The 22,308-nt window shown below is 41.1% G+C and overlaps 1 protein-coding gene and 1 long non-coding RNA gene across 3 annotated transcripts in view; one reads left to right on the top strand and one right to left on the bottom strand.

Annotated features, from left to right (window-relative positions):
* The window catches only part of LOC105509798, a 342,021-nt gene extending 325,722 nt beyond the window's left edge, over nucleotides 1-16,299 (bottom strand). The window contains exon 1 of the long non-coding RNA XR_001001483.1: nucleotides 16,249-16,299. This is a non-coding gene — a long non-coding RNA (uncharacterized LOC105509798). The remainder of the gene's footprint in view (nucleotides 1-16,248) is intronic.
* The window catches only part of AQP4 (aquaporin 4), a 13,909-nt gene continuing 7,391 nt past the window's right edge, over nucleotides 15,791-22,308 (top strand). Inside the window, exons 1-4 of one of the 2 annotated variants that reach the window (XM_011939294.1) lie at nucleotides 15,791-15,951; nucleotides 19,032-19,446; nucleotides 20,328-20,492; nucleotides 20,773-20,853. In XM_011939294.1, the coding sequence (XP_011794684.1) occupies nucleotides 15,920-15,951; nucleotides 19,032-19,446; nucleotides 20,328-20,492; nucleotides 20,773-20,853 (693 nt within the window). In that variant the 5' untranslated portion in view covers nucleotides 15,791-15,919. The remainder of the gene's footprint in view (nucleotides 15,952-19,031; nucleotides 19,447-20,327; nucleotides 20,493-20,772; nucleotides 20,854-22,308) is intronic. The other variant, XM_011939295.1, reaches the window with a different exon arrangement.

Genomic DNA, 22,308 nt, shown 5'->3' with positions numbered 1-22,308 from the left:
GATACTAGATTCCAGTATCCTAGAAATAACTAGGATACTAGATTCCAGTATCCTAGAAATAACTAGGATACTAGATTCCAGTATCCTAGAAATAAAGGCCTCTCCCTTATTTTTAGTCACTAAAACAGGGTGGTGTAAACAACAGCTATTTATACCAGCAGGATTTATTTCTGGTGAGACCTCTCCTCCTAGCTTGTGGATGGCTGCTTTCTCAGTGGAGAGAGAGAGAGAGAGAGAGAGAGAATACTCCAGTTAGAGAGAGAGAATACTCCAGTGTCTCTTCCTCTTCTTATAAGGACACCAGGCCTTTTGGATTAGGGCCCCACCTGTATGATGTCATTTAATCCTCATTATTTATTTAAAGTAAATACAGTCACATTGGGGGTTAGGACTTCAACATATAAATTTGAGGGGAATGCAGTTCAGCCCTTAACACTTTCCCTAACCTTACTTCCTTCATTACTGCACCAGCCAAACTAATAAAGTGACGGACATACACTAAAGATTTTTCAACCAGAGGTTCAATCACCCATAATGCTTTTCGAAATTACAGAATCCCATGCCCCATTCCAGATCTACTGAATGAGAAAACTGCAAATGGTGCCAGGGTTAGTGATTTGTACATCTGTGCAGGTGAACTGATGTGCCTACCTGGTTGAGAACCACCGAGCTATGTATTATGCTTCACCTTCAACCTCGATTTCTTCACTATCCACTTTCTCCTCACTCGCTGATTTTTATCTTTATTCAACTGCAACAGTTCTTTCTAAAACCACAGAATTGTTTCAAAATCACATGGCATTTAAAAAATTTTTATTCCCTTTAATGTGTTTGCAACTGTTGGACCCCAGGGTATCCCTATTTTATGAACTTCCCTCATTTTGTTTCCATGGCATTGCAGCCACATGAATTTCAACTCTAACCCATGTGTTTTTGAGGGTCCATCATAGGCTCTTATTTTCCCATTCCCCGAGACATTTTTTTCTTCTTTCTCCCACAGTGTCTAATTCATTCCAATAACTTCAAACACTATTTCTGTGAAAACAATTCTAAAATCTTTAGACCACTCTTGAGAGCACCTTTCCCCATTAACCACTTCCAGATACATATCTCAGGAAGGTCCCATTAGTTCCTCACACCCAGCATATCTATTTATTCATCAAATATTAAGGGGCAACCATATTCCAGGCCCTGTACCAGATTCTGGGAGTGTAAGGTGAAACTCAGACACAATCTCACCATCTCAAAGCTAGAACTCAATGAAGAAATGTAAGCCAGCAACTTCAATGCACTGTAAGACAATACCACAAGGGAGGAAGCTCAGGGCACCAAGGGGCACAGCTAATCCGGATTTGGAAGTCAGGAAAGGCTTCTGGGAAAGAGCAGTACCTAAGTTGAGTCTTAAAATATGAGTAGGAGTCAGTGAAAAAAAAAAGAAAGAAAATAATAAATCCTAGTGACCATTTATCAATTCTGAATGAAGTAACACCCAATTATTCTTTGGCTTGAGCAAGTCCCTTGGGTATAGGCTTAGGGGTACCTTCCAGAGCTAAAGGGTATGAACCATCCACTCCCCAGCATGGCAAAGGCAGGGGCTGGGTGTGCCCATTACTCCGCCATGGCCAGTTAAGTAACCTTTCCCAGGACTTTTGCTATAAGCAAAGCAAGAACATGGGACAAGTGTATTTTTTTTTTTCACATACAAAGACATAGAGAGGAAGGAAAATAAACCTGGAGAGTGGTACTGTGGGAAAGGGAAGTGAATGTTTCCAAAAAGGGGTATATTGTGGTTAAGGCCTCTGAATTTGGGGTCATGGAGAGCTGACTTTGAGACTCTACACTTTTACTTGTGATCTGTATGACTTGGGCAGTTTTCTCAGTTTTCTAAATTATGAGACGGAATAACAATCCTAGCTATATCACCAAGTTACTGTGAGGATTAAATGAGCTATTTCATTAAAAGCACTTAGCCAAATTCATGGCACAGATTGTGAGGAACAAAGTGGTCAGAGGGGTCAGATGCTGCAGAAGGGTCAAGGAAGGTAAGGACTGGAGCATGTCTCCTTGAGTCACATGGCAGGAAAGGCCCTTGGAACCTAAAAAGAGCAGTTTACAGAAACAGATAAGGGCAGAAATGAGATTGGAATGGGTGTGAAAGCATGGAAGATAGGAAAAGCAGAGACAATAAGTAGAGATGATTCTTTAAAGACATTTGGCTGTAAAGGGAAAATAGATTCAATGGTCTTTGGTGGGTAACTTGGAGTTACTTTTAAAGTTCTTTTCTAAGTTGGGAGACACATCAGCATGCTTAAAAGATACAAACACAATATGAATTAGAGAATTAAGATACAAAAGAAAGGAGACAATCAATTAGATCAGTGGGTCTCAAAGGGTGGCCTACATACCCCTAGGGGTCCCAAAAACCTTTTCAGGCAGGCTGAGAGATCACAACTGTTTTCATAATAATAACAATAAGATGGCATTTGCCTTTTTCACTATGTGGCTTTTGTATTATCAGTGCAAAAGCAATGGTGGGTGTATTAGTCCATTTTGTGCTGCTATAATAGAACATCTGAGACTGGGTAATTTATAAAGAAGAGAGACTTTTTTTTTCTTACAGTTCTGGAGGCTGGGAAGTCCAAGATCAAGGGGCTTGCATCTGCCAAGGGCCCTTTTGTTACGTCATCCCATGGAGGAAGGCTGAAGAGTAAGAAAACACAAGAGAGAGCAAGAGGAACGGAGTCAAACTCATCCTTTTATCAGGAATCCACTCCCACAATAACTCACCCACTCTCTCAATATTGTCATTAATTCATTTCATTTTCTGCCCTCATGACCTAATCACCTCTTAAAGGCTCCACTTCTCCACACTGTTGCATTGGGGATTAAGTTTCCAGCACATGAATTTGGGGGAGCACAATCAAACCACAGCAATGGATAAAACTGCTGGCCCCATGGCATGAATCAAGGTAGAGCTATCACACCATCATGGCTGTCATTATCCTCTTCACCACCACACACAGTAAGATCAACACTAGTTTCATTTAAGAAAGTTCTCGGTGATGCATACAAATTTTAATCTTACTAAATCTTGATTCACAGTCCATATCTTTTTAACATTCTATGTGGCAAAATGGAAAGTGCATACAAAAAGCACTGCTGTAGACCAAGTGCGATGGCTTTTTTCGGGTCTATAGAGTTGTGTGCTGAACTAAACCCCTTTCTTCATGAAATACTATTTTTACTTCAAAGGATGGCTAACAAACCATGGCTATTCAAATTGAATGTTTGGAAGATATTTTCTTGAAATAAGCAAAATGAGCCTGTCTTCTCAAGAAAAACTGATGGAATTTGTTTCCAATATTAATATTTGAACTTTTAAGCAAAAATTATAATTTTAGAAAATTTATATCAGCCTCATAAGTTTGACAACTGTCAATGCTTAAATGCTCTGATGTCTTTGGTCGTATTAATGAATATGGTATTTTTATGTTATAAAATAAAATATGCCAATATTTGGATGGTCTGCACAACTCAGTGAACCAATATTTTTCAAAAGACCATGGATACTGTTAAAAATCATGCCTTAGTAAAAAATTAGTTCCAAGTGTAAATAGATTAGTAGATTTTAAAGTAACAAGGTATGAAAAATTCATTAATGTGCTTTCAGGTTCCACATTGCAACTAGCCTTTAAGAAAGTACCACTTGTTGAGTTTTGGTATAGTATTAAAGAAAAATATCCACAATTATCTGAATAGATTGTTAAAAGAGTCCTCCCTTTTCCAACTACATATATGTATGAGGTAGGACTCTCTTCTCATACTTCAACTAAATAATTATTTCACAATAGACTGTACACAGAAATCCAGGTGATTTCTACTAAATCAGACTTAAACTGATTTGAAAAAATATAAAACAGTACTCTCTTTCCACTAATTGTTTTTGTTTTGAAAATTACATTTATTTTTATTCATGATATAAATGTGACTTATAAAATAAGGTGACTCACACCTATATTCCCAGCACTTTGGGAGGCTGGGGCAAGAGGATCACTTGAAACCGGAAGTTCAACACCAGCCTGGCAACATAGCAAGACCCCCGTCTCAACAAAAAATGTTTGCAAATTAGCTTAGCATGGTGGTGCATGCCTGCAGTCCCAGCTACTCAGGAGGCTGGGGTAGGAGGATCACTTGAGTCCAGGAGTTCAAGACTGCAGTGAGCTATGAGGCACCCCTGCACTCCAGCCTGGGCAATGGAGCAAGACCCTATCTCAGAAACATAAACAAATAAATAAATAAAAATTCAATTTAGTTAACATATATTGGGTTTATTCTTGATATTTTCAGAAAATTATAACACTTTTTTTAAAATTTTTCTGTTTCTGTTCCTAGTATGGTGTCAACATATATAGCTCAATTTGAGGACTGCTGGATTAGAGAATGGTACTAGAGGAGGTAAGAGAGGGTGGGATCCGGAACAGAAGTGGAGAAATTCATCTGAGACAAGGGACGGATATTTCTCCAATAAGAAACAGAAGGAGGAGGGGATGAGACAAATGTGGAGACATTTTTAGATTCGGTGGCAGGAATTTGAAGGACTTCCCTTTGAAGGTTTCTTTTCATTGTGATGTAGGAGTTGAAATCACTGGTTAAACATAAGAAGAAAGTGCAGGGGATACCAGGAGTCTGAGCAGCCAGCAGAGTGGTTCCAGGGTACCTATCAGAGCCACGCAAAGGGAAGACGGAGCAGCATCGAAGCCCCAGGTTGGGGTGAGTATCCTGAATCGTGGACAAACCTTCAGAGAGCATGACCCCGCTGAAGCAGCTGGGCGGAACACTGAGCATAATAATATCAATCAGCATTTATGATATGTATTTAATTTCTTATTTATTTAATATCTCAACCATACAGAAATAGAAAGAATGATATCTCAAACACCTGCCTGTCCACTCCCAACATTTCAAGAATTTTAATGTTTTGCCATAGGTAACAGGCTGAATGTTTAATTTATTTCTAGATGTTTTAAAGTGTCCTAAAATACTTTATTAGTTGCTTAGTCCACTCTGTATCTTCTAATTTTATAAATACTCAGTTATTCAATTCTGCTTCTGCTGTTGATTTTGAAATCTAACTCTACTAGATGGACAACACACTAGGAATTGCACACAGTACACACACCTCCATCAAGACTGAGGTGCTCACTGAAGGTGACCACCTTGCCATCTTTAGCTTCAGAGAGCAAACAGTTTTACTGGGAAAATGGTTAAATGGATCTGTTTTCACTTTCTCTTTTAAAGGATACAATATGGCCTGTTGACTCAATGTATTACGTAGTGAGGATGTGATGCAACCAAAAAAATCAAAGTTCAGCTTCCTTGTCGGAGTGAACAAATTACAATAGTTAGAGCTAAATCTTCAGAACCCAAACTCTGGGAATAGTTCATGTCTTCTACTACTATGTAATTTTGACAGACAACTAACCATTAGAACTCTAATCTTTTCAACTATGGAAGCACTTGTTCTTCTTTCACCAAAATTAAAGGTTTCTGGGATGACATAATACTTAGGAGTGTCTGAGGAACTATATTCCCATATTCAGCTGTAGTTGAACCTAATGGTCTCAGCTGAGGCTGAGGCCTTGAGGTATTCATGAGTTCTGGTTCTAGCAATTTCTTTTGGCCTGCCTAACATTTCATGAGCCACAAGGCACTTGGGGCCGCACTTTCTTTACTCAAAATGTTGTGCAGTATGGAAAGGGTAATATGAGGTTTTATACTTATTCTGTGAGATCTCTAATGTAATATGCTTTCCAAGGGTATAGTTTTGGTACTACCAAGGCACTATAGAGTTCTTTCATTTATTCTGCACAACAATTCCTCATCTTTAAAGTGAAATTATTAGCAATAAAAAGAAATAAGAATCACATTGCTCTTGAAAGCTTTTAAGGTGACTTTCATACGCCCCTTTGGTTGGTTACAAAGACTGTGCACAAAAAAATGATTACAACAAAAATGTAAAGTATATACTGAATATGTTTCTGAAATAATTCAGACTTAGTTACAACGTTCTATTATACCATTCACTCTCAGCTATCAATACAAATCATAGCTCATTACATCAGTACTTTACTGATTTATTAAATTGTTTCTCAAGAAGTCTCCCCCATTTGAAATAAAAATTTATATTTTTTACTCTAACCAGTTACACATATAGGATTCTGTGTTTGTTAAAATATTTTATCAAATGATTCTGAAATTAGCCAATTTTTCTACAAACTTACTCTATTTTCAAGGAAGACCAAAGTACAACCATTAATTATGGAGCAGTGCAATTATAACACAACCCATATGTAATTATAACTAAAGCATCCCTGTGTAAAATTCCTAGTGAGTCATCCATTACTGGTGAAAAAGGCCTTTGATTCTTATACCTCCTTACTGGGGCAACTCATGTCTTTTGGGAGCGACATGAAGGAGATCTGATATTTATATGCTTGGAAATAGGGAGGTATGAAGCTATTTTGGAAGGGTGTTGTGGGGGAAGAAAAGAGAAATGACATCTAAATAAAATTAGAGGAACAGGGAAGGTTTTACAGAAAAAGTGAAATTTAAATTGAATTTTAAAGGATGAGATATAACTTACCTAGTCAGAGACAGGAAGAAAGAAAGTGTGAGAAGCCCTAGGACTTCTGTTGGACAGGTCCCTGCTATGCACTGAATTATGTCCTCCTCCAAGTTCAGATGTCAAGAAGAACTCATCAGGACAAACAGATACCAGGGATGTGCACACACAGTGAAAAGGACATGTGAGGGCATGGCAAAAAGGCACTCTCTGCAAGCAAGGAGAGGCCCCAGGAAAAACCAAAGTCACCAAATTACCCTTAATCTCCAGTCTCCTGTGAGAAAATAAATGTCTGTTGTTCAAGCCACCCAGTCTATGGTACATTGTTATGGCAGCCTGAGCTGACTAATACAGTCCTACGTAACTAGAAAGAAAAGTGGGTGTCAGGATGGTGGGAGCCAAGTGGGGGAGAACCTGCAGCCAATGATCAAACGGCGAGGGTCAGCAGTTTGAAATCTATCTGGAACACAAGCAGCACCTTTGAAGGATTTTAAGCCAGAGAGTCGCAAAATCAGTTTCAGTTGTGTGTTAGAAAGCTTACTCTCCAGCAGTTTGGGAGGCTGGGGCAGGCGGATCGCTTGAGACCAGGAGTTTAAGATGAGCCTGGCCAACATGGCAAAACTCTTATCTCTACTAAAAATACACATACACAAAAAAATAGCTGGGCATTGTGGCGCATGCCTGTAATCCCAGCTACTCAGGAAGCTGAGGCAGGAGAATTGCTTGAACCCAGGAAATGGAGGTTGCGTTGAGCCGAGACTGCGCTATTGCACTCCAGCCTGGGTGACAGAGTGAGACTCCATGTCAAAATAAAAATATTTTAAAAAAAAAAGAAAGAAAGAATGCTTATTCCTGCAGCGATGACTGGTTAGAGGGGTACAGGGCTATGGGAGGGAGACTCTCTAGGAGTCTCATAATCCAAATGTAAATCATTAAGTTTTGACCTAAGAAGGTGACAATGGGGTAAAAAAGAAGAGATGAATGCAAGAGATATTTATGAGGTAAGAGTGACCGAATCCTGTGATTGATTGGGAGTGTGGATTGAGAGGAGAAGCCAGGAATGACTCCCCACTTTCTGGTTTGGGGTAGCTGGATGAATGGAGATGGCATTTGATTTGAAGGGAAAAAATACAAAATTTTGTTTTGGCTATAGAAATTTTAGAGGCCATGTGTGTAGATGAAAGAGAGCAGTGGACAGAGTGCTTGGGTGGAAGGCCTCTACTTTCCCAGTGAAGAATGAGGCATGTGTTCTATGCAGAACTGGGGTAAAGGGAGACAGGTGGAAGAATGGTGTAAAGGGGCATTTGCTATTTTTCAGCTGCCTGTATCAAGCCGCCTGCCGAGTTGCATCCCAGAGTCCCCTTGAAGAGGCAGCATGCTAAAGTGATAAAAAACAAGAACTCTGGAGTCTGACTGCCATGGTTCAAATCCAGCCTCACTGTACACTGAGAGTGTGACCTTCAAGCAGAATCTGTCATCTGTCTCAGTCTCCTTATATGTAAACAGGGATAGCAATAGTATCTCCTTCAAAGGGTTGTGTTAAGGATTAAATGAGACTGTACAGAAGAGCTGCCATCATTATTGCTTCTCACCCACTGAGTGTGGCCTGGGAGGAGGATAATGCCTGATGACTCTCTCCCTCTATGGAAGTCATCTCTCTCCCTGACCCAGTACCAAATGATCACTTCTGTGATTTTGCCTCTGAAGGCAGCAATGCTGGAAAAGGAGGAAGGCTGGAAGGCCATCCATCCCAGCAGCTGATGTGCAGGTCCCGCCTCCAGCTTCCAGAGCTACCTGGGGTGTTGCCACTTGCAAACTGGTTCTCCATCCTCCCCACAATTCTGTGAGCCTTAATATACTTTCAATAAACTTTCCTTTGCTTCAGGAAGCCAGAGTCATTTTCTGTCTCAGCTAGGGTTCTGACTGGAGAATGAGAAAGACAGGTGACTCTGAACCCATACAGGATTGCAGGGTGACACTGAGGAGCACCTTTACTTTAGAAACCATAATTTCACCAAGTTATTGATTCTCCACAGTGTTACTCGCAATGGTACTCAGTAATGTCACTTACTATCAACCACAAAGAGTTAATAAGCCAATGAGGAGATGACATACTAATCAGCTTATTTTTTAATAAAATTTGCAAGGTATTTTTTAGTCATCCATAAGACAAAGTAAAGTTTCAAAATGTATTACTTCTGCCTTAAACTCTAAAATGTAGCCGTGGAATTATCTATACCCATTTGAAGTTTATGAAATTTTATCATTATTATTAATACTCTACAGTTACCTAACTTCTTATTTTAAAAGCAATATGCTTCCATTAACCTGGATCCTTACCTATGCTAGAAAAGATTATTTTATTTCCTTCTGTAATTTGGATAATAAGATTAGGAATGCATGATTTTTTCCAAGGTTTGACATGAATAAGTTTCTTAACTCATAAGCAAATGCCTTTTTTATTTACTTATTTTTTAGCAGCAGTGTCTCACTCTGTAACCCAGATTGGAATGCAGTAGTGCAATCATAGCTCACCGCAGCTGCAAACTCTTGGGTTCAAGCGATCCTCCCACCTCAGCCTCCCAGTGGCTGGGACCACAGGTGCATACTATCATGCCTAATTTTTAAAAAATTTTTTGTAAAGACAGCGGTATCTCTATGTTTCTCAGTCTGCCTTGAACTCTTGGCCTGAAGTGATACTTCCGGTTGAAGTGATACTGCCTCAATCTCCCAAAGCACTGGGATTCGAAGTATGAACTGCCACACCCGGCTTGAATGCCTTTTTTAAAATCATGAGCCTCAACATCATCCTTACTCACATTTATTAACACTAACATGTATGAAGTTTGCAAAGCATTCCTGCTGGTACTGCCTTATTTGAGCCATATTCACTTCTTTACTCCATCATTCTTTTTGATCTTTACAATGTGACTAATTGATCAGTAAGATGACTAAGAGAGGGTTCCCTACTCCCATTGCCATCACAGGCCAGTGATGGAAGTAAAAGAAAACAAGTGATTCCAGCATGCTAGACACAGTTCTACAATGGGATTTGGGAGCCCAAACTATTAGGGAAGCATACAAAAGTTGGACCCAAACCAGAATGAGGTGAGAAGGACACCTTGATCGATTTTTGTACTATTATAAAGAAGTAACTGAGGCTGGGCAATTCAAAAAGAAAAGAGGTTTATTTGACTCACAGCCATGCAGGCTGTATAAGGAGCATGGCACCAGCATCTGCTTCTGGTGAGGGTGGAGGGGGAAGCGGAGCTGGCATGTGGAAGATCACATGGTGAGAGGAGGAAGCAAGAGAGGGAGGAAGGGATGCCAGGCTTTTTTCAACAACCAGTTCTCATGGGAACTAAGTGAGAATTCAGTTACTCCTGCAAGAATGGCACCAAGTCATTCATTAGGGATCCACCCCAATGACCCAAACACCTTCCACCAGGCCCCACCTCCAACACTGGGGATCAAATTTCAACATGAGATTTAGAAGGGTCAGACAGACCAAACCATCACAGAGGGCATCATAGATTTCCCATAAATTTGCAAAAACACAGAACAGATAATCATCTATTCCATTTCAGATGTCGAAAACAGAGCTCAAAGAGGTCAAGGGTCTACAGCCAACAAAAGGTAAATGATCGAGTCAACACTGCCAACTCTTACCTTTCTCCTTCCACTACACAATGGTATTATCAACAAAATCATTACCATCACTTTATCATCATCATCATCATCATCAACACAGTAAGAAATTTCATAGGACATATATTCCCATAACTACAGGTTATATTTTATTTTATTTTTTTTTGAGATGGAGTCTGGTTCTGTCGCCCAGGCTGGAGTGCAGTGGCTGGATCTCAGCTCACTGCAAGCTCCGCCTCCCGGGTTTACGCCGTTCTCCTGCCTCAGCCTCCCGAGTAGCTGGGACTAGAGGCACCCGCCACCTCGCCTGGCTAGTTTTTTGTATTTTTTAGTAGAGACGGGGTTTTACCATGTTAGCCAGGATGGTCTTGATTTCCTGACCTCGTGATCCACCTGTCTTGGCCTCCCAAAGTGCTGGGATTACAGGCTTGAGCCACCGTGCCCGGCCTACAGTTTATATTTTAAAAGAGAGATAAGGTAGCATCAAAACACCAGTGAATGAGTCAATACATTACCTAGTTATAACTGCAGAGTATCACATAGGCCTTCCGGTTGTTACGGGTTTTTTAGGTGACTAGAACCAAGCACGTTTGCGAAGAGCAGATTTCATGAAAGAGATAAATACTGAGGAGTGTTTGAAGAAGAATCAGAAAATCCTGTGGCAGTGAGAGAAGCGAAAGGGATTGAGGATAAAAGAATCACCTAAATTGGCTCCAAGGTGGGACCTGACAAGGTGTGGTCGCAGCATACTCCCTGCACCAAAAATACTGGCCAAAGTGCAGCAAGAGATAAGAACATTCAGGAAAGATAAAACCAGTAATGCCGAGACTTGACACCTCTAAGGCCCTTTGAATTTCAGATGTGCTTTCCTGATTGTATGAATGTGGAAAAAAAAAAAGTACAGAGGTTTAAGAGAAGGACGTATGATCATTTAGGAAGGAAGAAAAGAAAGTATCTGAATTATTAGAAAGTGCAGAGTATCACATAGGCCTTCCGTTTCTTATGGGTTGTTTAGGTGACTAGAACCAAGCAAGTTTGCGAAGAGCAGATTTCATGAAGGAGATAAATACTGAGGAGTGTTTGGAGAAGAATCAGAAAATCCTGTGGCAGTGAGAGAAGCGAGATGGATTGAGGATAAAAGAATCACCTAAATTGGCTCCAAGGTGGGACCTGACAAGGTGTGGTAGCAGCATACTCCCTGCAGCAAAAACAGCGGCCAAAGTGCAGCAAGAGATAAGAACATTCAGGAAAGATAAAACCAGTAATGCCGAGACTTGACACCTCTAAGGCCCTTTGAATTTCAGATGTGCTTTCCTGATTGTATGAATGTGGAAAAAAAAAAAAAGTAGAGAGGTTAAAGAGAAGGATGTATGATCATTTAGGAAGGAAGAAAAGAAAGAATCTGAATTATTAGAAAGGTCATCCAAGGCCATTCCTAAATAACTTGACTGTTGAGATCAGTCATTTCTTTTTGTGGTCACAGATTATGGCCACTTCTGCTCCTTTAAAAAGTGTTCTGTTTCTAGCATTATTCTGAAAGCAATTTTTTTAACCACCTAGTTTTTTGGCTTACTCTGCTGGTCATACCCCACGTGTACAGAATTTTAAACACCTTTTCTGTCCTTGAAGCTGGAAACATCTCTGTTAGTCTGTTAAAAATACGGGTACTCTGAGCCCTTCTGTAATGATCACTGTAGATGACAGTGGTTACTAAGTGACAGTGGTCACCAAAATGTTGGCTTAGTTTTTAATATATTCAAATTTAATTTAAATTCTGAAACAATTACTAGTATAGGCTACACTTAGACTATTAACCATTTCAAACATTTTGGTCCAACCTATTAAATCCCAAAGTCCTTTGCTTCCCAGAGAACTGATTGTCTACTATGGATGTCTGAGCTGTTTTTTTAAATGCCCAACCAGACTCTGAGCTGTCATATTAGCTGGGGAAGAGATAAGGTGTAAGAAAAGTATCCAGTCATTCAACCACATTTCTGGTTTTTTGTACCAGCTTCAGATGAAATACAGTCACTCAATAAAGTCCTTCTGTTTTCTCTTTCCCTCCCTCCCGTTCTCTCTCCCTATTTGCCTAGCAAGGGGAACCCTAAACCCTTTGGAGCATTTCCAGCAGCTCCAAAAGAATCTCTTGACTATTTTCCCAGGGAATTCCTGCCTTAAATGTCAGCAGAGTACAATTCCCCCGCCAAAGCAGAGTCGGCCTGGATCTGAATCAAGAAAAATGTGCCTGCTACACCAAACACGAAAACCTGGATCTGCTGGGCGTGGGGGCACAGAGAGAGATTTATGGTGTTTTTGAAAGGTTCAACAACCATTGGAAAGATAGGTTTTCTCCCATTAACCTCACTAAGGAACAGGAAGCTAAGTTAAACACTCTGATTCCTTGCTGTATTTGATCATTATTTTTATTTCACTCTTTCGGTGGTGAACTCTATTTCTGGAAGCCATCCTGAATTATAACCATAAGGTAAAGCTTCCTCGAAAAAGGAACAAAGCCCCATTAAGCCCTTCGTCGTGATGGTAGTGGTTGCGGCTGCTACTGCTGTTGTTGTTCTGTTTATTTGTTTGTTTTTAATGAACATACTGATATATAAGTGCTCTGGGGGAATTCATGATGCTGAGATTCATGAAAAGCAAAGTAAGATTTATGAGTTGTGATTGAATCTGCCCTTACCAGCCTGGAGACACTTCCCGTCTGGTACTGAGGCATTGCTGGCATGTTTAGTGCTTTTGTTTCAGTTTTCAATCTCTGAACACATGAAGAAATATTAAAAGTTCTGAGGGCAAGGATGGGAGAAGGAGTCCACAAATCCCAAAGATATACAACAGCACCCAAGGAAAATAGTACGGCATAGTAGATTAAAAATTCAGAAACAAAGTGTGTCAATTAGCTAGTGTTTGCTAAGTACTTGTCATTTTCACTATGCTTCTCTCTAGTTCCTCATGTGTTACTGAACCCCAACTTCGCAAGGCTATTGAAGATTCATAGGGTCGTCTGGCGCAAAGACCAATTTTAAATCAATGTGCCATGTAACTATCCTCCCCCAAAAGATCATAACACTATACAATGAGAAAGTCAATAAGATTTAATTAATAAATTGTTATTCAATTTTTTAATGAATTGCACCCTTTTAAACATACCAGTGGCGGGAGGTGGCGGGGCGGTGGGGGGCGGATTAGATTTCAACTGTCACTTGGATTCAGGTCCACATCAAAACATTTCAGTGTAGAAGGTATTACTCATATTCACCAGAGCTTCCCACCTCCTGGTGACCCACCACCACCAGAAGCACATTATAGCTGCTTTCCTTCATTATCGCATTCTGCATACAAGACCACAGACAATCCTGTGGGAAATTTCTGCCCCTAGTCCAAAGAAAAGCCAGGTAACTAGCTGATTATTGCCTACAGCTAACAGTATCACAGGATAATCAGTAGTAGCAGCTCAAGTACAAAAAAAAAATCAGCAACACTTAACAAGAAAAACTACCTCTGGTAGGTGAAGAGTTAATCCCCAGTCAATTTTAAGCTACTCTGCTGAGAGTACTAATAAGTGTAGGGGTTGGTGCCAATGAGGGTGGCCCCTTCCTTGATGGGAACAGTCATCCCTTAGGAACTACACTGCCAAGGCATCAGCCAGCCAGAAAACAGGGAAAGAGGCTGAGAAACCGTGGTAACCAACTTTTGCTGGCACATCACAAAATGGTAACTGCAACTGCCGAGGTTGTGCAGAGAATGCTAATAAGCCTAGGACAACCTGTTAAGAGTGGACCTAGAAAATGTCCACCCACCGACCAGACCAGCACCCCTAAGGAGCGCCACTCTGTGGATTCCTGTGGATCTGCCCACAGGACTCATTCACAAGGAAGCCCCTAAACATGGCTGCCTTGTGCCTTAGCTTCACAGCCCTCAGAATACCTCTGACTCAAATGCCTTAGGGTCAGAGCAATGACACTTAGTACATCTGCCTAGAAAGTCAGTTTTCCAATTTGTAACAAACATTTTGCACCTTTTTAAAATCTCATTCTAAAATCCAAATGGTAAACAGCTTTAAGAATCAATATGAAATGTTTTAAGTGTTCTTTGTGGATTCACATCAATTCTCCCTGCCGCTCTCATCACAATTTATTCTGACTCTCAGGAAGCATATTAAAGGCAGAAACTACTGATGTACAATAACCAGTGTACAACCATATTATTAAGAATCGAAATTCAATCTTGGTTAGCTCAAAATGCTTGAAACAGTAATAAAGTACTCCTCTGAAAGTCACACTCAAATTCTGAATTCCTCTTTCGAATGAGAGTTCTTCACCCATTCCCATGTCTCAAGTACGCAAATGAAAACAAAACAAAAAACTGTAACTGGGATTTAAAAGTATAACAGTCTTTCTTCTCTCTTATGTATTTCTTTCTTGTCATACTTCATTCTGGAAAAAAAAATCCAATCTGAAATATAAAGTGAGAAAAGGGAGGCGTCCATAGATAATGTGAATTATTATCATTGTTCTAGTTGTCGACTCGAGTAGTGGGTTCATAGAGGTTCATTACATTATTTAAAAGCTATCATAATTAACTATTTAGAAAATAAGAGGGCCATACATGCACGAGTGATGACAGAGTGTTATAACTCAGGAATTCTGATTATTCCAATCCCATGCACCTACAGTCTATTTAAAGAAAAAATAATAATGAGATGGTGATGCAGGTAGCTAATGGTTAAACCTTCTAGAGTTGACCAAATTCCTTAGGCAGGGACGTCTTCATAAGCACGCAGCCTGTGCAGCTGCACAAGGTCCTGCCTTTAGAAGCACCCAGCTTTTATTTATGCTCTGCTGTCGCAATTTTGAAATTTAAATAATGTTTTACCAAGGTGTCCTGCATTCATTTTGCACTGGGACCAGTAAATTATAAAATCAGTCCTGTCCCTAGGTTTCCAGAGGTTAAATTTACCTACAGTTCCCCATAATTTCATCCCCATCCAACTTTGATATTTTTTAAGTTTGCTACTTCTTTCCCCCAGATTATTAATATAACAGTCAGGTGAGCACCTAGAGCAGTCTTATTTCCTGTATTTCCTATGTTTCCTTATTTTTATTGCCCAAATCAGTGCTGCCTGTGCTATAAATGGAGCTGCAGTTATATATTGTGCTTATAATGCTTCTTCTCAGATCAAAAACTTCAAACAGAATTCATTGGCTAAAAAATAAATGCACCAAAGTCTCTATCTCAATTCATCTCAACTGCTGCATTATACAAATTCATTTTCTAATAGTTGCCCAATTTAAACTACAACATATAACCAAACAAGACAAATTCTGAACAATTCTTCATGGTAGGAAGAATTCAAATAAAGATTGGAGGAAATCCTCATTTTCAAACATTACTGGCTAAAAAAAATAAACATAATGTAAGTAAATGTTTTTGCATTCCTGAAATGCCCTGTGTCTACAGTGATCAGGTACAGAAAAGTTACTTCAAGTTCAAATATAACTTAGCGATTGCCACATGGTGCAGAATCTTTCCACCCCTAACACTCCAAAAACCCAATCAGACAAGTGGCCGTAATCTGACTCCCAGCACACAGGGAGCTGCGGGGCAGGCAATGAGAGCTGCACTCTGGCTGGGGAAGGCATGAGTGACAGACCCACAGCAAGGCGGTGGGGGTAAGTCCTTCTTTGCCTTAAGGGATCAATGCTCAGGGCCAAAAGATGAAACTGTCTCTTTCATTACAGATGTTTGTGCCTTCTTAGGCAGAATCTGGAAGGCAGCTATGGGGCAGGTGGGTGGTTCTTTTAGATCTAAGTACTGGGCATTTTCAGAAGAGAGGCATAGAGAAGGTAGAAGAATAGGGATGCTTTTAAGGCAAATCCTCCATATGTTTGAGACCTGCAAAAGCCCAGGAAAATTACCTTATGGAGGTAAATCTAGCTATAGTGCATTTCATCAGAAAAATTACTCACCCAGATGCTCAGCTGTCCTGGAGTGGATGAAGCTGAGTGTTCAGCTAGAAAATGCTGTGTCCAACTCGGTACAACCGGGTCACATCAACAAATCCCCTTTGTTCTGGGGCAAAAGAAGCAAAACTAATTGTATTGATCATTTCCAGTGAGTGTGAACATGTAAGGGAACACCGACAATAAAAACAGGGTGCTATGGGTGACGCTGAGGTGAGCCCTCATAAGGCCAGAGATATGTCTATGCTGCCAGCAAACTTCAGGGTTCACAGCCGACTGAGGCTGGTACATCTGCCTTGGAAGGAGATCAGATTTTTGTGGATTAAAAAAACAAACAAAGCTAAAAAACATTCTTCAAGAGTACGTTTATGTTTTGTTTTCAAGTTTTGCACTCTTTTAAATTTCTCTGGCTGATGAAAATTTGAAGCTGAAAGAGCAACTGAGTTTCTTAAATTAGGTCTCTGGAGAGGTAGACAGGTGCATGAGAGACCAAGCAGGGAGAGAACTGGGGAAATGGCAGAAGTGAGAGGTGAAGGGGGTGAGCGGCAGGCTGGTCTTTTCTGGGTCCCACCTCGCCTGGTGTCTCCTGCGGGGCTGAGAAGGACGTTGTTTCCTTCCCACCTAGCTTCCTTAGCCTCCTGTTTTGTCCTCCTCCTTCTCCCCACCAACCCTGACCACAAACAACAGCACCTGTGATCGCATTTTGCCCCCTTTGCCATCTCGGCTACAGCCCTGGGCTGCCAGTGAGTTCAGAAGTGACTCTCCTGACTTGTTCCATGTATGACTTTTCTGATTTTGCCCTCTTTGGGAATATTTTTAGTGTCTCCTCCAGGGTGCCCTCCCTGCCCCATTCCAACTACCGTTTTTGTTTCTTTACATTCTCTTCCTCTAGAGAGTATGATGTCTTCGTCATCCCACCTGGGGTTTTTCATACTTCTGAGATGTGCTTCACGGGGGCAGGGGATGCGTGGGATGTGGCCGCCCCGCTGTGGAGCCAGCTCTTCCTTTATCCTGCCACCCAGGCTTAGGCAAGAAAGGGTTGTTCACTCTCCACCTCTAAAGCAAAGCACCGTAGCAAACTGAGGGCTAGGCTGAGCTGGAAATTCCCCTCACCCTTTTTGGCACTGCATTTCCTCACTACCCATGCAGAAAGCAGGCTCCCGGGAACATTCAGTGAGGTGGGGAAATGAAGGCCCCGCAATTTGTCAGAGGGAAAGCCACAATAATACTAATCTCTTAAAGCACTTGGCTTTCTTGCCTAAACCCTTACGTGGTCCTCTGCAATTAGATTCACTGGTAAATACTCTCCATACTTCTTGGCTCTCATGACTATCACAGGCAAAGGACAAGGGCAAAAGTCTTAGATGACATGGTAACTGTGGTAATTGCCCCCACAAAAGGGCAATCCTAGCCATTTCCTCCCAGAATGAGCAGTTGGCATCAGTATCGTCAAACCACCCCTTCTCTGCTCCAAAGATCTAATGACAGCAAGAGGGATATAGATGGGAGGAGAAGGCGTCCTCCCTCTCCCAGACTGGGTGCCTGCCCACCACCCTCCCCCAAGAAGCTCCCCAAGGTGAGACGCACTGTCCTCTAAGCCCATGTAACAGAAAGCCATCAAGAAGACCTTAGAGAAAATCCGTTTTCCACAGAGCCTTCTGCTCAGGGGCCCAAAGTTTCCCTAGCCACACCCCCTTTTCCTGACTTCCTGAGCTCTGCACCATGAAGGCAAGAAGGGTACAGGGGCATTGCTGGCACACCCCAGCCTCCAGGCTCCCTTTGGCAGGTTTATCTGCCTTTGTACGGTCAGGGTCAAGGGGTGAGAGAGGATCGGGCACGAGGAGAGGCTGTCCTTCCTCCCCTAAAAGCATGCCCCCTCCCATTTCTCCCCACCTCCAGCGGCCAGGATGCAGCCGGGCCGGCGGGCGCACTCGCGGGGCCGCTTCTGTGTGTGCACCTGGCTGCCGCCCCGGAGCCTGGCACGAGCCGGGAATGGCTGCTGCTCCGCCCTCTGAGAGGCGCTGCAGGCTCCCTGGGGACGGAGGTTGACACGTCCCTGTGCCGCGCGCCCAGATCTGGGCGGTGCGCCGTGTCCCTTGGGCAGGCTCAGCTCCCGGACTCCTCCCGCTGGCAGCCTGCTCGCTCCTGGCGCAAAGGAGAGTGAGGGAGTGTCGCTGTCCCAGCTGAGGCCCCGCCTGTTCCCATGGCCCTAGCTAGTCACCAGAAGCTCCTCTCTCCTCAATGAGTTCACTTTCTCAAAAGACAGTCTTCAGCACCCTGGCTTCCTAGAAATCTTCCTCCTTAATCCAGAGTCTTGGGGGAGGGGGAGATTTTCAGAATGCCATTTCAAAGCAATCAAATGCAAAGCCAGAAAAGACGACCCCCCCCCACGCATACCTTGTTTTAATGCTTTATGTTCAAAATATAAGTGGCATGTAAAATGTACTTGAAACTTAAAAACTTGCTCTAAGGGAATTAAGTACCAGGTAAATATATTTTATTCTTCATCTTTTAAGGAATTTGATTTAGACATTTTCCTTTCTAGGGACAGTTTGGATAATTTTCCAGTGAAACTGGATGATCTTTGAATATTAAATCAAAGAAGACTAGAATAACAGTCTCTTGACTATTCATGAAGGAGCTTTAGTAGAAGCATTCTTTCTTGGTGTTCTAATCACGCTTGGCAGCACCTGCCCACAGTACCCGAAGATGGCAGGCCTTGTTCCCTTCATCTAAATTCATAAACCTGGGTGTAGTGGCTTCTGATGATGATTTGTTTCTCTTTTCAGTAAGTGTGGACCTTTGTGTACCAGAGAGAACATCATGGTGGCTTTCAGAGGGGTCTGGACTCAAGCTTTCTGGAAAGCAGTCACAGCGGAATTTCTGGCCATGCTTATTTTTGTTCTCCTCAGCCTGGGATCCACCATCAACTGGGGTGGAACAGAAAAGCCTTTACCAGTCGACATGGTTCTCATCTCCCTTTGCTTTGGACTCAGCATTGCAACCATGGTGCAGTGCTTTGGCCACATCAGCGGTGGCCACATCAACCCTGCAGTGACTGTGGCCATGGTGTGCACCAGGAAGATAAGCATCGCCAAGTCTGTCTTCTACATTGCAGCCCAGTGCCTGGGGGCCATCATTGGAGCAGGAATCCTCTATCTGGTCACACCTCCCAGTGTGGTGGGAGGCCTGGGAGTCACCATGGTAGCGTCTTTAGCTATTTTCAAACTAGGACTCTAAGCTTCTTGCAAACTCTTTGCTAAATAATGCCTTGTGGCATGAGGCACATCCCTAAAATAGCTAATTTACTTCTAAGGAATTTTTGGATGATTCTTAATGGTGTGAAAACTGATTCTGGCAGTATTTAGGTGTATCTGTAAGAAATCATTGTTTGCTCTTGAGTGCTTAAAAATAACAAAATCTAGGTGGCCTGAAAATTGTGTTGGTTTTTACCTCTCCTTCTCCCATTCCAGTTACTATATTGACTTTATATTTAGTTTCATGCATTTTCCTTACAATTATTTGTTCACTAGCAGAAAAAAACTATTTTCTTGTCATGTTCATAAGATGTACAATGATCTACATAAAGGGTTGTGCTTAAAAAGCATAGACATCCGATCCTAGTTTTGTTCTTAGCTGATTAGGAGTATCAATTGTTAACTCAGCACCAGGGCTGATTAAAAAAAAAAAAAAAAAAACATGGCTTAAATTTTAATTGAAATATATATTAATTTAAACCTAATTAATGGATTTAATCATTGCCTTATGCAATTACAAGGCTCTCAAGAAATTATTTGACAAGTGAAGTGCTGCAGTGGCACATTTTGCTTCCTTTGTAGAAAAGGACATTCAGCACAAACTCCTGCTTGGTCATTGTAAGAGTAATTATCTGTGATGACCCAAAATGAATGTAAATTTATTCTTTCTTTTTTGGGGGTGAGAGAAGGAAGGTTTCAGTTGAAGGTGAGGTAGAAGACTCACCTTTATTTTTACATGGATCAAATGTGCCTTTCACAGTGATATTAATACATTGTCATCGAAAATACTCTTGCTTCAATTCTGATGGAGTATTTTTCCTTCTCTAGGTTCATGGAAATCTTACCGCTGGTCATGGTCTCCTAGTTGAGTTGATAATCACATTTCAGTTGGTGTTTACTATCTTTGCCAGCTGTGATTCCAAACGGACTGATGTCACTGGCTCAATAGCTTTAGCAATTGGATTTTCTGTTGCAATTGGACATTTATTTGCAGTAAGTTTCCAAGTCCATTTATATAATCAATCCCACCTCATTTATCCTCACTCTAGCTGGCCTGAAGATGTTGTGTTTTACAGCAGTTACTCTTTAGTATCCAGCCATGACTGTCCATTTTAGGTTGTAATTTTTCCAACTGCGCAATAAGAATGTTGATCTAGCTGCTAACATCTTGAGGTTCCTCTAAGTGACAAATGACAGCAAATTGCAATGAATGATACTTGCTAGTAGCCCTGTTTCAGCAATGTCTGAAATTGTTTTTTCTTGTTTCCTATAGATCAATTATACTGGTGCCAGCATGAATCCCGCCCGATCCTTTGGACCTGCGGTTATCATGGGAAATTGGGAAAACCACTGGGTAACCCTCATATTGATAGCCCCTATCTTCCTACAGTTGAGGACAATTACCTGTGGGACTCTTTAATTTTTCATTATCTTGCTTACTAGTTTCTCTTGCATATCTCCAACCTTGACCCCCACTTTATTTACATCTTTTATTTATAAAAGACGAGGGAAAGACTAGCACAGATCTGCTGTAAAACATCTCTTATATATCTGTTCTAGGCCTTCAATAACAGTCTTTTCCTTTTTTGAAGCACCATTTTAGACACTGTACCTGACAGATTGCAGCAGAATACACTGTATATAGAGGTTGCCCATGTGGATCAAGTTAAAGTCAGCATGGTGTAGTAAATATGGTGTTTAAATAATTGAAAGTAAAGTCTTCCCAGCAAATCACAGAAAAAAATTGCCAAAAAAAAAAAAAATGAATGAATGAAATACTTAAAAGTGCTGCCCATAGCAAAGATATTTACCCTTTTTTGTTTACAAATGCATAAACTCAATTAATAGTATGTAAGTTGCAAATATTTGAACTGCAGATGGTGTCGAATAAATAATGCAAAGGTTTATGCTATTATCACCATAACCGTAACTGGAAAAATGAATGACTCACAGAAAAGGCTCACTTTTCCGTCTCAAACCCAACCGATTATAAATAAATATTTATGAATGTAGTGGCAGTGCTTCCAGAGAATAGCAGTGTCCATTTAAAAATATTATAATTAATTTTGTTTCAGTTGTTTCTCACAGCAAAGAAATTTAAATCCTTTACAATTAAATAAGTAATGCAACAATTGTGAAGGCCACCAACATGCTAACTTACAATAGCCAATAAAAATATGAGACCTGTAAGCCAGCTTCAAAGAGGGCTAGCTTTTATTGTAGCTTACATATTGCAAATGTCACTTGCAACTTTAAAAAATTCATGAATAGAACAGAATATGCCCCTTGTGTTTATTCAGACAGTGATTACCGACCTAGTCATAGCCATTCATCTATGGTATACACTGCAAATGACAAGAAAATGCACCACTGCTCTGTGCATTCACTTCTAAGAAAAGTATACCAAATCTTTAAAAGTAATCTACAGCATTAAATAACAGAATGAGAGTCAGTGTTCAAATCAAGACTTGGCCAACAATGCCATCCATGAGATTAGTCATTTTGCCACTGATACCTCCATTTTTGTGTCAAAAAACGTTACCACATTAACAGAAATGGAAATTTCTAGTGAGTAGTATATGATCTTTTTTTTCTTCTTCTTTTTGAGATAGAGTCTTGCTCTGTTGCCCAGGCTGGAGTGCAGTGGCACGATTTCGGCTTGCTGCAACCTCCCCCTCCTGGGTTCAAGAGATTCTCCTACCTCAGCCTCCCGAGTAGCTGAGATTACAGGTGCACTCCACCACGCCCAGCTAATTTTTGTATTTTTTCATAGAGACAGGGTTTCACTATGTTGGCCAGGCTGGTCTCG

Source organism: Colobus angolensis, unplaced genomic scaffold (assembly GCF_000951035.1).
Source record: "Colobus angolensis palliatus isolate OR3802 unplaced genomic scaffold, Cang.pa_1.0 Scaffold18, whole genome shotgun sequence".
Taxonomy (NCBI): Eukaryota; Metazoa; Chordata; class Mammalia; order Primates; family Cercopithecidae; genus Colobus; species Colobus angolensis.
This window is presented reverse-complemented; position numbering and strand designations above follow the sequence as displayed.